Source organism: Diabrotica virgifera, chromosome 4 (assembly GCF_917563875.1).
Source record: "Diabrotica virgifera virgifera chromosome 4, PGI_DIABVI_V3a".
In the NCBI taxonomy this organism is placed as follows: domain Eukaryota; kingdom Metazoa; phylum Arthropoda; class Insecta; order Coleoptera; family Chrysomelidae; genus Diabrotica; species Diabrotica virgifera.
Window position 1 is genome coordinate 105736468 of NC_065446.1, and position 16803 is coordinate 105753270.

Genomic DNA, 16803 nt, shown 5'->3' on the forward strand with positions numbered 1-16803 from the left:
GCCCATGAGAACTTTTCATCACAATGCAATGCTTCAAAGAGTATTTTCTCAAAGTATGAACTAAATCCACTGGGACCTAATTTCCAAAGGTTTGTGCGGGGTACTTTTAGATTTTTAGTCTGCTTTTATATAAATAACAGTTGCTTTTAAACTCTTTAGCGATATATTCGTATAATATAATATTTATGGATTACCGTCGAAGCTGACATGATCAAAACAAAAGAGAAGATTAATTTGGTGATTTTTCTAGTGACTTTCTTGGGTGGGAATCTGTCTTTTTAGTTTACTCCCCGTGGTTTAAAAACAAAAGATAATAACATAATTACTATTATTAAGATTAAATAAACAAAGTTACTTACTGTTTTGTGTCCTTTCGTCGAGCATAGCCCTCTCCCTTAACGTCAGGCGATTCCTTAAAAGAGCTGTTTCCTGTCTGCTGTCCTCCAACTTCCTTTCCATCTGTCTGGACGTCACCCAATTGTCGTGAACTTTCTTTTCCAACATCGAGATTTTACTCTTCAATTCGATTTCTTGCGCAACAATTTCTTGCTTGAGCGTTTCGTTCTGCGATCTACAATAAATTTTTTATTAAAAACTACACTGACATGGAATGGGTGTACTAAAACGTCAGATAGTTAATCAATATTACAATCTAGAGGTTTTGCAAAGAAAAAATGCACGCTTGAAATGTAGAAAGAGAATTCCAGAATTCTCCATTACGACAACGTGCCAGCTCACAACCCGCTATCAACGACTATTTGACCAAAAACCAGGACACAGTCATAGAGTACCCGCCCTATTCGCCAGATTTAGCACCCTGTGATTTCCACCAAACCTGTTGGACAAGGATCTGCAGTACTGCTTCAGTCAAAATTCAGGACAAAAAAGACGTAATATTTTCATTTCTCGAATTATTTTTGGGAAGGATTTCTGATATGGAAACAAAAACGTAAAAGATAATGTAATTTCAATAGCAATAGGGAACTTCATAAAATTTTAAATTCGAAAAAAAATGGTATAAATCACAACAGAATACATAATTTACAACATGTATCAAAGATAAAAAAGTTGTTTTTGTGTTCCGTTTGGCCCCTAAAGACGATTCTAAATTCAAATTAAAGCAGCTAGCTCAAAACGCGTCGTGAGGTCATATGGTAAATGTTTACATTCTGCACCAACAAAGTAAACAAAACTGTATATAATTTTAAATTAGACATTATAAACGTCAGTAGAAAATACAGTTATGTGACGTCACAGGTGTTTTTGATCGTTTGAAATATTCATAGAAAACTTGCACTTTTACAAAATGGTTTTATTTTCCAAAGTAAACCTTCTTTCCTTTCCTTCAAAAACTGTATCAAACTCCAATCTCAACAAACTGGTATATATTATTACAATGGCATACGATAAATATCATTAGAATATAAATATTTTTCCCTTATTCCGCGACGATGAGCTGGCCAAATACCCAAGTCGGTGGATGCCAATAAACTAATGAAGGAGAAGAAGAATATACCTAAATATAACCATCATAGATATAATAACACAATAGATTAGGCCAGGTCGGAAAAATAGCGTAACGCGGAGCAGTTCGGGTCGGTGGTCTATCTATCTCTCTCTACCGGCGCTTAGCTTTCTCTCTCTAGCATATGATGGCTGCCGCCTCTGTGTCACTGTCGTTCCATTACTCCCACCTCTTGGTAGATACGCTCACACTCGCACGACAAAGATAGCTAGACCACTGTACTTGATATTGGCGTTACACCCCCATCCATTGAGTGGCATATCCCTATCCTGATCTATTGTTGACATATATCTCTGATAACCATACATATAACCATATAGTAAAACTATATGACGTCACGGGTCGTTTGAACTATTTCAATATCGCAGAAGATTTTAAATGTGTATTTTTAAGTTATATGAGTTTTTGAAGAGTGAAATTTTGGAAATCTCATTTTTAAACAAAACTGAACATTATTATGTAATAAAAAAATGTGCAAATTCCCTATTAAAAGTATTGTTTACACCCAATAAACATTGTAGATAATAAAGAATTTAGTGTTTCTGAAAATTTAATATTCTACAAGTGAATTCAATAAACTTCAGAAAATGAGCAGTAAGTGGGGTAGGTAGGTATGTCACTTGTCAACTGCCAATTCAATTGTCAAATCACCTGCTCTTCTTGACTACGACCAATACCATTTGATGCTACTTTTCTGTTAGGTTAACTGTTATTTTCAAATAAATATAAGGAACCGTTAATACATTTGTCATACAAACTACTTACTTATAATTTTCAGTTTCTTCTGCCATCAATTTCATTCGTTCGGTAGTAGATGTGGCCTCACCTTCTTTAGCATCCCAAATTGTCTTGTATTTCAAAAGTTCGCTAAAATAACATTATTAATTCAATCCCTCGACTGAAAACAGTAGATACAGCAGTAGTTTACATATTCTTTGGCATTAAAATTACACTGTAGGTATAATAAAAAACGACACTCAAGTATACGTTAAATGAAAGGACTCAATTATAGAAATCAAAATAAAAATCAGAATAGATGGACAACCTACAGAACCTATAGATATAGGCAGCGGAATAAGAAAAGGGGGACTCATTCATCCCTATGCTATTCAATTTACTCATGCATGAAATCATCAAAAGTATAAAAAAAGGAACACGATGCAGAATCGGTAACAAACAATGGGTAATAAACAAAGAAGTAAAAATACTCTAAAAAAATACCAGGTTTTTTGTAAAAGGTATATTTTAAAATACCCTAAATAAGGGTCACACTAATACAAAACGTTTTCGGATTAAGAAATCCATCATCAGTGTTCTAAAAGCCAAAAATTGCATTTTAGAACACTGATGATGGATTTCTTAATCCGAAAACGTTTTGTATTATTGTGACCCTTATTTGGGGTATTTTAAAATATACCTTTTACGAAAAAATATAACTCGTGGATTTTTTTAAAATACTCTGTTACGCAGACGGCTCAATATTGATAGTCCAAGATGAAGACAGTGTGTAAAGATTAGTCCACAGATTTAACTTATGTTATGTTATAACTTATGAGCAATAGAATTTAATACGACAATTTCAATTTAGAACACTAAAATAATCGTCATTGTCAAAGAACCAGTCAGATGTAAAAAAAGAGTGTGTGCTGTACGCACGTAAGATTATACTTCTATTATTATGATTTCAACGAAATAAATATATTTTAAACAGTTTAATTGTATTTTTATTTAAATATCTATTAAACTAATTTTAATTCTTAAAAAAATACCAAAAATTAAAAGTAACGTTAATACGTCATTTTTTATAAACTGTAGTCTCCCCGCAATTACTTTTCCCTTGATGAATCGTAGAAACTCTACTAAAAAACGTCGATTTTTTAAACAAATTTTCTGTTCATCATAAATTTTAATACTAATTATTAGAGAGCGGAATATATGCAAAGTGCATATAGATGCATATATTGCATATTTTCAGACAACAAACACAACATTGCATATTTAAGCTAAACACGATTTATTTTGCATATTTTAAAAATAAATTATATAAAAGTTTAAAATTTTCCTCTCTTAGTTGGAATTTTATAACTTCGACATGAACGAGCTCGTTATTTATCTATCTATCGCTCATTATTATCTATCTGGACTTTCCCATTACTACCTGAATTTAACAATTATGGGTGTTCCCAGAAAAATATTATTTTATTAGCGTAGCAAGTCGTAGGTACCTACCTGCTTTTAAGGGTCTAATATTTATTTTGTCAGTTTCCGGCCAACATTTGTTTAAAGTAAACGTTGTATCGTCTACCATTCAAAAAAGTGCTTGGATAAAGTGTTTTCCCGAGTTAAAGCTAAGTGGAGACAAAGTATTTTGCAAGGCCTGTTCCAAAATCGTAAGTTACATTCATTTTCACATTTCATTTTTTAAATGAGGAACTGACAATACTATAACATCAGTAGATGTAGAACGAACTTTTTCTGTGTCCAAACACGTTTTTAGTGATAGAAGGCAAAAGTTGCTAGTTGAAAATTTTGAAAAATATTTGATTATAAATTCATACTATAATTTAGATTCTTAATTTAATTATAATATCAGTTTTTGTGTGTCATTTCATTTGTTTTTATGTGAAAAATAAATATGTATTAAACATAAATGTAGGTTGAATTTTTAAACATAAATGTTTATATTTAATATATTGTTTTATTTTTGAGTATTTTTAATATGCATTTGCATATTTAGACAAATTTAGAAAAAATACCTGCATATTTGTAGTAGAAGTAATGCATATATATGCGCATATTTTGGTAATATTGTGTTGCATATATTCCGCTCTCTACTAATTATCCTATTCGCAACGAAGACAAATCCAAAGCCACAAAGATTATAATAAATATACAGTGTGTCAATTTGAAGAAAAGTTGCCACCCCCTATAATTTGGTCCCTATAGAAAATCTAAAAATATGCAAAAACACGTCAAATTTATTTGTGAGGGGGACATTTTGTAGACCAGTTTTCAACTAAATTACATCAACCTTATAGCGGGGGCGGACACAACCCCCAAAATCTTTAATGGAAAGGGGGGTTGAGTGATACCTCATTTTGAAGGTCATTAAATTACCTTTTCAAAAATACTACATGCCTAATATTTCTTTTCTGTACTTTTGGAAAAATCTTGGACTCAATACTCTAAAAAATTTTGGAGTTCTGAACTCGATACTTAATATTTTTACGGTTTTACTTGATTTTTCCAAAAATACTTCAAAAAAACACTCTAAATACTTCAACACCCCAAAAAATTTCAATTTGGAGTTCAATACGCCAAAAAATTTTTTGGAGTTCGGAACTCGATATTTAATATCTGTACGGTTTCACTTGATTTTTCCAAAATTACTGAAGAGAAATATGTATGTGGTATTTTTGAAAAGGTAATCGAACGATCTTTAAAATGAGGTATCACTCAACCAGCTTTCCATTAAAGATTTTAGGGGTTGTGTCCGCCCACGCTATAAGGTTGATGTAATTTGGTTGAAAACTGGTCTATAAAATGTCCCTCTCACTAATAAATTTGACGTGTTTTTGTATATTTTTAGACTTTCTATAGGGACCAAATTGTAGGGGTGGCAACTTTTCAAATTGACACCCTATATGATACCTACGTACGTGCGCGTACTTCATACTGTGATTTTTATAAAAATTCACTCCCATCAATTTTGCCCAATCGCATCTAAAGAAGTATAACTTCAAAAAAATTATGGCATCAGTATTGAACAAGTAATGGAATTGATATACCTTGGAATTACACTGTCTAGCTATGGAGACCTGGACAAAGAAGTGAAAGATCAAATACAAAAATCAAATAAACTCACAGAATGCCTTAATAACACTATATGGCGAAACTCACATATTAACACTGAGATGAAGTAAAGAATTTATAAAGCCAGTGTAAGACCAATAATGACATGTCAAAATTTTCGGTGTGTTAAATGTATTATTTTTTTCGAGTCCTGAGAAAACTAATAAGTATTTTTAAAAAATTTAAATGCAGAATGAAATACTACTTATTACCGAGGGCCTAAAGTCCCTTAGAATAAATAAAAAGTTTTTTTTGAATGAAATATTTGCAATTAAATAACACACTAAATTTTCTCTGTTATTTTTACCCCTGTAACTTATTAAAATAAACATTATAGAAGTTTTCAGGGACTTTCGGCCCGCGGGAATAATGTAATATTTCATTCTGCGTTTAAATTATTCAAAAATATTTATTAATTTTTTCAGGATTCGAAAAAAGTGAATACATAAAACACATTGTAAATTTTGACATGCGTCAAAATTTTGCTCCGGTCCCCTTAAGAGTTAGACAGAAAATTATTTGAGTTTCGAAAAAACAATGAAGCATTGACCTTACCTTTGCAGTTCTTCCTCTCTCTTCTTAAAATAATTATTCAAAACTTCCAATTTCATAGTAGCTTCCACTTTTTCCTTATCAGACTCCTGGTATTTCTTCAATAATGCATTGTTTTCGTCTATCACAGCTTGGCATTTCTTTTCAAACAGTATCTTGGCTTCTTCCTCTTGTTTTATCATCAAGGAGTATCTTTCGTTTTCTGATTTTAGCTGCTCGAGCTCGGCCTTTATCGACGTGACGTTTAAGAGGGACTGAAGGGCTATGTTGTCATTTTTGATGGATTTTATATCGTTCAGACTATCTTTCAGAGATTGGTATTCTTTTATTTTGAGATCTGCTTTGCGCTGAGCGTCTGCGAGTTGAGTTTGCAAGATCTGAAAATAAAGAAAATAAAAATAAATATTTTTAATTAAACTAAAAATTAATTAAACTCAAAATAAGTGAGAAAAGGGCGAGAGGAATTATACTATATTTACATCTGAAACATCTGACTCGGATCAAACAATAAAAGAATATAAAAATCATATGGAAAAAACATGGAAAACTAAAAAAATACCGAGTGACTGGAACACGGCAATAATATTGCCTATACACAAAAAAGGAGATTCGAGAGAATGTGGAAATTACAGAGGCATATCGTTGCTCTGTTCAACATTAAAAGTCTACGAAATTATCCTAGAACGGAAGCTCCGGAATTTAGTCGAGCCTAGATTAGCAGATATTCAAAGTGGGTTTAGGCCAGCACATAGCGTCCAGGACCATATCTTCACTCTACAGCAGATCATCCAAAAAGCCATACTAAAAGATGAAACGGTACATTTGGGATTCCTAGATATGAAAAAAGGTTTGACATGGTGAGCAGGGAGGGAATATGGCAAAGCTTGACAAATAAGGAAGTGGATATGGAACTGATAACCACAATCCAGAGTTTGTATTGCAATACCATAAATCAGGTAAGAACAGGCAATCTTATTTCCAGCAAATTTACGAATAACGACGGAGTCAGACAAGGAGGGGTATTGAGCCCCCTACTGTTTATCTGTGTAATAGACGAAGTAATTAAAAAATGCTGACCAAAAACAAAAAAATATACCATAGGATACAGAAACCTACAACAAATAAAAATCGAAGCCTGTGTATTTGCAGATGATATTGTTATTGTGGCAAGAACTGAAAGAGCTCTGGAGGAGAACATAAGAATCTGGGAGGCAGAATTAAAAAATTACAATCTAATAATTAATATGGAAAAAAAAACAAAAGTAATGGCAATATCCAAAAAAGATGCTAACTTAAATATTGAAATCCAAGGCAAAAAAATAGAACAGGTAGATACATTTAAATACCTTGGAATAATTTTCAATAAGAAGGGGACACAAGAAGACGAAATTGGAAATAGGATAAAAGCAGCCACAAGAACGTATCATTCGCAGTATAAAAACTTCTTGAATAAAAAAGAAATAACTAGGAAAACCAAAATGATAATATTTAAAACAATTTACGTACCTATCACTACATATGGAGCAGAGAATTGGGTACTGAACGACAAACAAGAAAAGAGATTGCAAGCAGCGGAAATGAGGTATTTAAGAAAAGTCGTGGGAGCTAGGAGAATCGATAAAAGACGTAGCGAAGATAGAAGAGAATTAAAAGTAAAATCATTAAAGGAAAAAACTCATGAAAAGAAATTAAAATGGACTGGGCACTTATTTAGAATGAACGACGGCAGACAGGTTAAAATGACATGGGAAGCGAGGACGATAGGGAAAAACAGGAGAGGCCGACCAAGGAAAAAGTGGAACACAAGTGTGATGGAAATATTGCAGAATAGAGGAAAATCGTGGCAGGAAGCCAAAGAATTAGCTAGGGACCGAAAAAGTGGCGTAAGTTCGCAGAGAATAACGAGTAAAGAAGACACCTCGACACCTTACGGTATAAGAGGATCATCATCGATTATGTAAAAATCATATAGTATACAAGGTGTTCCACGACGAGTTTACACTATCTATACACTAATGAGCGCACTAATAACCGGCAAAATAAAGCAAAAGATGGAAAACATAATACATTCTGAAATAAAAAGAGATGAAAGTAGTAGAGGTGGTAATTATCGATATAATCGTATAAATTAATTATATTACATAGTTTCCTACTTTTAGACGTCCGTGACAGGAGTAATTTATAAAATTCTCCTGTCACAATGACAGTTGTCATACTCCTCCGATATGAATAAAACTATGTAATGTACAGTCGGAAAAATGAAAGAATACCCATGAACTCATATCAAGCACACATTTTTGATTTGCTGCCTTTTTCTATAAATAACAAACGAGAGTTTGTTCAAAATAACTGCTCAAAATGATCAAATCTTACTAAGAGTCGTATCAGTTTTTTTAGGAACCAGCTGTACATTTATTTGCAGATAATGTCGGGAAAATGATCTGGATACCTAATGATCTGAATTCATTAAGTTTACTTTCATTTTAATCAATTAATGCAGCTGACATAAACGACATTTTTTTAATTCCTGTTATTATTTACGTCCACTGGCAACTTTAACTTGGAGAAATTCATAATACTATATTTGCATACTCATTATTTTTGTATTATTAATCTATATCAAATAATTAATTACGGTAGTAATAGTAACATTTATCACCAATAAATATATATTATCAGAAAAAGAATAACATCACAAAAATTTTTGGACACATTCTTACGTAGCGAAAAATCGTACAGTGGGGTAGTAGTCACATCCGTTTATTTTCAGTATTAACTTAGTTTAGACTTTGTTTTGACTAGAAATTTTTGATTTGATTCGTATGCATATCATCGATGACGCATGTGTATTCTTTCATTTTTCCGACTGTAATGATAATTTATACGTTTATATCCATAATTTCCACCTCTACTAGTTTCATCTCTTTTTACTTCACAATGTATTATGTTTTCTATCTTTTGCGTTATTTTGCCGGATACTAGCACTCTCATCACTGTATATCAAAAACTACTTACACGATATATTTATAAAAAATTGTTTATGGATATTACAAGTTATAACGAACTTAGATAAAATATTTTGATAGGCATGTCACTTCCGGTTATACAGGAAGTGGACAACAACTGTTATTTTAAGCGGAACACTCTGTATATGATTGCATTTTTAGATTCAATGTAATATTCTAAATAAAATTTATATAAGGTAACATAGTCCCAACCTTCACATTTTTTGAGTTATTCATCTTATTTTAAAAATGTTTACAGATAGAGACAAACTTTTCAAAGTTTATAGCTCATCCATTTATAAACATGTCTTAAAAATCTTTTCACACGAAAAAAAAGTAACGTTCTTCTGGGAATTTATATCGAAATTGAATTTCTAATTACAGGGTACAAATGATACGCAATTTCTTTAGTTTAACCCACAGTCTAGTTTTACAGTACCACAACCAGTTCTTCTTTAAGCGCCGTCTCTCAATCCAAGGTTGTACTGGCGGTGTGCAAGTACTTTTAGGGGATACGAGAAACGATCGTGCGCGAATAGCGTAAAAATGTTGCAACTTTCTTAAATAATTCATCTTGTCAATTGAAATTGTCAAATTGACGTATATTTCATACCTACTGTCATTGAAGAAGAAAAATCATATGTTACTCCACAATATTGATATGATATATGTAATTATTATATAAAAGTAAATTTATTAATTGTATTTTGCTTGCAGTACGCAGTACTGCATTTTAATAATTAATTTTATTTGCTACATACAATTGTTTACCTTTTAATAACATAACCGCAGTCTTACTTTTCTTCTTTTGATTTTTTTTGGGCTATGGCCTTGACAATTATCCAGTAACCAGGCCCAGTGCCGGATTTACCACTAGGCCGCGGCCTAGGGCCGCAAGCAAAAGGAGGCCGCAGCGTTTTGTCAAAAGTAGCAAAACATTGACAAGAGTTTTGATTAAGAGTAGTAAAACATTGCAAAATACTACTAAAGGAGTCTAAAGTGTAGACAGATTCATAGGCGTAACCAGGGGGTGGTTTTGTGGATTATAACCAGCCCTTTTGGATGTACTTTGAGCTCTATACGCTTAACACCATTATTATTCCATACCCCCCAGAGACCTTCAAGTAGATGTAACCCCCCCTTAGGATCATCCTGGTTACACTTCTGGACAGACTCTAAAGGAGTACGTATTGAGTCTGAGTGACAGCTTTGATTTCTATGCAAAAAGAGGAAAAGAGTTGTCTAAAAATGAAACCTATATTCTTTATATAAAAAGACGCCCAAAAAGAAAAGCTCTCCCTGGCGAAGACAAAGAAGATTCAACCAATGAACCCCACTTTAATGGCAAAGAAGTTTTAAAGATTAATAATAATAATAGGTATAGAGTTTATTTGCAGTAACTAATAACATAATAAATACCAGTTTCTCACTGAAGTTGTTTGTCACATGGACTACAACTTGTGCGTGAGGGTTAAATTTTGATTATATTAAACAACATTAATTTATCTTAAAGTTGACAAAAAGGAATCTTTTTATAGAAGGACAAATATAGTCTTTTACGCTCATCTGTCTTCAAATTTGGGCTCCTCTTCTCACTAATTCAGTTACTGTTAAATTTTGTTTATCGGACCTACGAAATTCTCTCATAAAATTCAAGAAAGGATTGTGAAAAATTTTCGATGGGATTCTTCAGGCGGATTTCGTTTTCTATGAGAATTAGCATGACTTTTTAAAGGTATTTTATTAATTTTCACAATTTAAAAAAAAATCATAATACATTCAATGTTGTCATTGACAGGCTTTATTCAGTAATTGTAATTTATACTTTCAGAATGAAAGGCCCGAAATTTATTTCAGGCTTAATGTAGAATTTGGATTTTTAAACAACTTATCGTCAATTTCCAATGAAGAAATCAGGATAAAGCTTCTATTTTGGCTAAAAAGTATCGAATCGACTAAGATGGTAACTTTGGAGAGGAGTGTGTACAGTTGGACGATGGTCGGACCAAATAAGGGACATGACTGGTTACTCGTTCTCCGAAGCAAAACAACACGCACAGGAGAGAGAGGATTGGATAGAAATAGTGACTAACATGACGCCACTACATCCTTACGAAGGAGAACAGATAGAGGAGGAGGTGTACAGTTCAAAGGCTCCGTTGAAGGTATATTTGATGAAGAAAGAGAACCTCATAATAACAAGATTACCAAGCCTCCGAGGAATACAATTTTTGGAGTATCTGAAACTTATTCGTGAAAAACAGTTAACAACATTATTTACGAATATGGACACGGCATATGCATGATGACGTCTAATGCATCTGGAGAAAGATCATTCAGCGTGTTGAAAAGAATAAAAAACTACTTGAGGAATTCGACTTCTGACGAAGATTCTAGATTGTCTAGTTTGGCTAGTATTGTTTCAAATACCGAGCTTTTTTAATCCTTAGAGTTTACCGATTTGATTAAAGATTTTGCAGCCAAAAAAGCTAGAACGTGAGTGTTTCGAGTTTAGATATGAGATTTATTATGAGTATGGAATGGAGTGAGTGTCAGAGTGTCAATGTTAATCACTATATTTAATTTAATATTTAATAAGCAACTCAAAATATTCCTGAAGCCTTGCTAAATATTTAGTAGCCTTGTCAATACATTTCTGTTCAACTGAGTGTGGAAATTGTATGACAAATATAGCAAATGTTGGATTTGGAAAATATTACCACGGACATGGTGTTCATTTTTTTCGATCCTGAAAGAACTAATACATATTTTTGAAAAATTTAAACGCAGAATGAAATATTACATTATTACCGAGAGCCGAAAGTCCCTTAGAATAAACAAAAAATTTCTTTTGAATAAGATATTTGAAATTAAAAATCATAAAAATTTTCTTTTCTTTTTCACCCATGTAACTTATTAAAATAAACATAGAAGTTTTCAGGAACTTTCAGCCCTCGGTAATAACGTAATCTTTCATTCTACATTTTAGTTTTCTCAAGATTGGAAAAAAATGAAAGCATTGGCTCGAAATTTTGCGCTTACCCTCTTAAGATTCTTTATGAAACAAACAAAAATAATAGAGGTATAATGAAAGATTATGTAATGATCGACTTACCTTGATTTCGTTACTGAGCATCTCCTTCTTCATCATTTCTTCACTACATTTTTGTCGATAAATCGAAATCTCTTCCTGAAGAGATTTTTCTTGCTGGCCTCTTTCTTTTTCGATCCTCAAAATCTGTTCTACGATTTCATCTAGTTTCTGTTGCAAGTTAGTAGAATGTTTTTTGCTCTCGTCCAACTGCGCTTGCAACCCAGCGCTTTCTTCTTCTTTGTCGTTCAGCGATTTGGAAATATCGTTTATGATCGATTTCTGCTCTAATAGTTGCCTATGTAACTGCTCGACATTTTCTTTCAACTTCTCACCTAAAATAATAAAAGTTATAGCCCGGGAGATAGTGTCAAATTTGGCCGGAGCATTTTAGCATGGCTGTTTTCTTTTTATTTAGTTAGGTGTTTTTTTTATTTTTTTTATTAATGGCTTTGACATAGCCAATTAGCCAGATTATTTGTTTTTTTTTTGTATGGTATTACAATAACAATTTTAAGTTAATATCTAAGCCTACTTATTATCTAAATTTACAGGGTGTTATAATATATTAATGGATACATTTTTCAATTTTGTGTGATGTTTTTACAATTTTTAATTTTATTATCTAAGCCTATTTAAAATTTAAATTTACAGGACGTTACATATTCGTAAAGACATTGTAACGTCTGCTTATTTTTTGGAAAAATAATTTCGTTTAAATTGACAGGTAAAGGACAATTTAGATCAATTAACTTTTCATACATTACTTTAATATTTTGTCTGTACTGTCCACACTCCAATATGAGGTGCTGTAGATCTCCCATTCCACCACAGGCGCAATATGGGTTATCACTGATACCTATGCTGTATTTGTATTTTGGGGTTAGTGCGTGATTTAACCTTATTCTGTTTATTGTTTTTATAAATATTTGATTCTTGTTTAAACCATCTCTCATTGGGAATTAGTGGTTGGCAATTTCTAAAATTTATTCCCGTTGTACTTTGGTTATATACACGTTGCCAATTTTGTTTGCAATGGTTTTTACTGATATTATTTATATCGGTTACTGGTAGAAGTATGTTGTTTATGTTTCATTTGGTTAAAGCTGCAGATTTAGCTAATTTGTCGACTTCTTCATTTCCAAATATTCCAGAATGTCCTCTAACCCAACAAATAATAATTGAACTGCCCGAGGAAGTAATATCATAATATAGACTTTTAATTTCTATCTCAATGTGGTTTAGATTTTTTGTCGATTGGATAGAAGTGAGTTTGTCCACAATACTTCTACAATCGGTGAAAATGATATAATTGTCCATACCAACAGAGGCTATATATTTTAACGCAAGTAATAAAGCTGATAATTCGGCAGTATATACTGAAGCTTCATTAGGCAATCGGCATGATTCTTTGTATTCAGAATTCCAGTGATATATTGCACTTCCGGTTTTATTTTGAATTTTGGAGCCGTCAGTAAAAATATATTGAAACATAGGCCACCTGTCTTTAATTATTTTGTTGATAATACTGCCTGGAAGGTTTGAATCCATGTAATTTGTTTGTATTATCCTGGAAAAGAGAGTTTCAGAAGGTTTAGTGTAAATTGGAGGTATTTTATTTTTGTACATTTGGTGTTCATACATTGTCAATTTCCTATAGCTTTCAACGTATATGGGTTTTTTTTAGTACACCAATATTTGTGGCTTAAATCTAATATATTCAAGTTACGAATAGTCCTTAAGTAGCTGACGTTTTTTGAGATAGCTCTAGCTACAAACTTATCTGTACAAAACTGTCTACGTAGAGTAAGTGGTGGTTCCTTAGCTTCAATGTCAATAATAGTAATAGGAGTAGATTTTAAGTAACCGAGACAGAGTCTCAAACATTTATTCCTTTGGATTTCAACTTTATTAAGATATCCTGTTGACGCAGACCCATATAAATGACAACTATAGTCGAAAATTGGTCGAATCATTGAGCGATAGAATAGCAATGCAATATTCGGGTCAGCTCCCCAACCGGTTCTACAAAAAGCTCTAAGGATATTCATAGAATTTTCTGATTCCTTTATAATATAATGAATTTGATCTTTCCATAACAATTTACGATCCAAATACGTCCCAAGATATTTAACACAATTTTTTATCGGAAATTCTATTCTACCTAATTTGAAGGTGCCTTGAGGAATTTGGCGTTTTTTTGGAGAAAAAACAAATTTCAGTCTTTGTCGTTGATATGGATAAACCTAGAGAATGGTAATCACTTTTTACACAATCTAATGTAAATTCAAGTTGACGTCTACAAATGTCTAGAGAAAAATGGGAGGTGTACAACACAACATCATCTGCAAATTGTAAAATATTAGAGTGTGGAGGTACTATGTGTTCTAAATCTATATTGTACAATGAAAAGAGAAGTGGACTTAAAATACTACCCTGTGGTATACCTATACTCGTTAACCTTGGTGTTAAAAGGTTCTCGTTTATTTTTAAGTAAGTCCATCTATTCTTGTACAAGGATACAATGAAATTTGAAATTTTAACTGGCATTCCAAGATCTACTAATTTTTTATAAAGAATGTCTAAATTGATGTTATCAAACGATGAAGTTACATCTATAAATGCTGCAGCTGTCGACGCCTGATTTGTAAAATTGACCTGTAAAGAAGAGACTAGGGAAGTGAGAGCATCTTGTGTAGACCTGGATTTTCGAAAGCCGTACTGAGATTTGGGAAGGATATCTTCGGACTCAAGCCAGTATTCAAGCCGATTTTTGATTAATCTCTCTAGAGTTTTTAGTATACAGGAACTTAAAGATATAGGTCTGTAAGATTCAACTTTGTTATCTGGCTTTCCTGGTTTTTTTATAGGTAATACAATATAGTCCTTCCATGCTTTGGGAATTAAATTTTTGTTTTGCCATATAGTGTTAAAAATTTGTAGTAATAATAGTTTGTATTCTGTAGGTAGAAAATATAGCATAGAATATGATATACAGTCCATCCCTGGAGATGAACTATTATTTTGCTTGAGTCCATGATTTAATTCCCATAATTCAAATGGTTTCTCTAGATTGAAGTTTTCTCTGGGTACGGTAACTGTAGCTTCATTTATTTGACTTGGAACCCAAGGAGGTGAAATCTTGAAATGGAACTATTCTATCCATGCAGCTTCGGTGTTTATCGGAAGTTGATTGGACTGCTTTCGGTTTTTGTAGCGATTTACTTTCTTCCAGACGTCGCTGATTGGAGTGTTGGAGTTTAAGCTTTCGCAGTAATTTATCCAAGTTTGTTTTTTTCTAATTTTAAAAGTTTTCTTTGCTAAGGCATCTAATTTTTTGTATTCAATTAGATTGTGAAGATTAAGATTTGTTTTATAACGTCTATATGCTGTTTTGCGGTTATTTGCAGCTGATTCGCAGTTATTATCCCACCATGGTTTTGGTAGCTTGTTTGTAGGATATTTGTTATTGTTGTATGATTTTGGAATTGAAATGGTTGCGCATCGGTTAATTTCGGTAACTAATTCTTCATAAGTTTGTGGTTGTTTTCCCGAATAAAAGTTCGATGAATAGAAATTCCAATCTGCTTTATGTAAATTCCATCTTTTGTGTGTATTGTTACCAGGTTGTATTGCTTGTTCCGAGTTTTCCAAGGCGATGATCAAGGGTAGATGATCAGAACTATGTGGATCTTGAATAACAGACCAAGTTAATTTAGATACAATGTCCTGGGTACATATTGTTATATCGATTGCTGATGGGCTGGAAGTTAGTGCAAGAGTTGGAGAACCATCATTTAAGTATAATAGATTACATTGTTCTATCGCCTCTAATAAAAGTTTACCGTGAGTATAATTATTTTCGCAACCCCATGCCATGTTGTGAGCGTTGAAGTCTCCACCAATGATGAATGGAGAAGGAATGTGTTGAAAAAAATTGACCCATTCTTCAACCGTTACTCTAATACCTGGTTCTTTATATACGGATATTATATGTATAGGTTTCTTGATACACGAAAGTTTAACAGCTATGCAATTATAAGTAAAATTATAATTATCCAATAAATTTATCTCTTCTGTAATTATTTTATTTTTAATTAAAATGGCTGTGTCTCCGTACCCATCAGGGCGATCAGATCTAAAACAATTATATCCTGAGAAGTTATAAAATTTTTCTGGTTTAAACCATGTTTCTGATAACATGGCCACATATACATTTTTTTGAATAAGTAAGGCTTCTAAATTTGGTTTATTAGAAACTTCTGAGCGACAGCTCCATTGTAAAAAGTTTATAGGGTTAGTTGTGTCTGACATGATGTTTGAAATAGTAAGTCTTCTTGTGATATCGCTGCCGTACTTAAGTATTTATTAATTTGTTGTATAATCTCCGTTTTTGATTTGTCTAAATTTTCAGTGAGTTTTAATGAACTAATTATATTAAGAACCAATTCTAAAATTACATTATTTAATTGTGATGGTACTCCTTGTGTTTGCAAGTTAGGTGTTCCAAAGCTTATTAACAAATGATGTGTCAGCTGGTCCAAAAATCGGGGATTTTAGGCAAGAAAAGGTAAAATATGAAACTTGATGGAAAACGCTACAACTTTTATGTCAAATATTTATCTCCGTGACTTACATCTATTAATGGCCTAGAATACTTGGCTCCTAGCTTTCACTCAGGCAACCCGGGTTCAATTCCTGGCGTTGAAATTTTTTTTTGTTTTTAAAATTGATATTTTATTTTGAAAAATAATTATTTTTTGATAATACCACGTTTT

The 16803-nt window shown here is 32.4% G+C and overlaps 1 protein-coding gene across 1 annotated transcript in view; it reads right to left on the reverse strand.

Moving 5' to 3' along the window:
- The window catches only part of LOC114328119 (transport and Golgi organization protein 1), a 59128-nt gene that overhangs the window by 22574 nt on the left and 19751 nt on the right, over window positions 1–16803 (reverse strand). Inside the window, exons 6-9 of the mRNA XM_028276893.2 lie at window positions 12050–12360; window positions 5933–6306; window positions 2291–2392; window positions 360–571 (exon numbers count right to left, since the gene is read on the reverse strand). Of these exons, the coding sequence (XP_028132694.2) occupies window positions 360–571; window positions 2291–2392; window positions 5933–6306; window positions 12050–12360 (999 nt within the window). The remainder of the gene's footprint in view (window positions 1–359; window positions 572–2290; window positions 2393–5932; window positions 6307–12049; window positions 12361–16803) is intronic.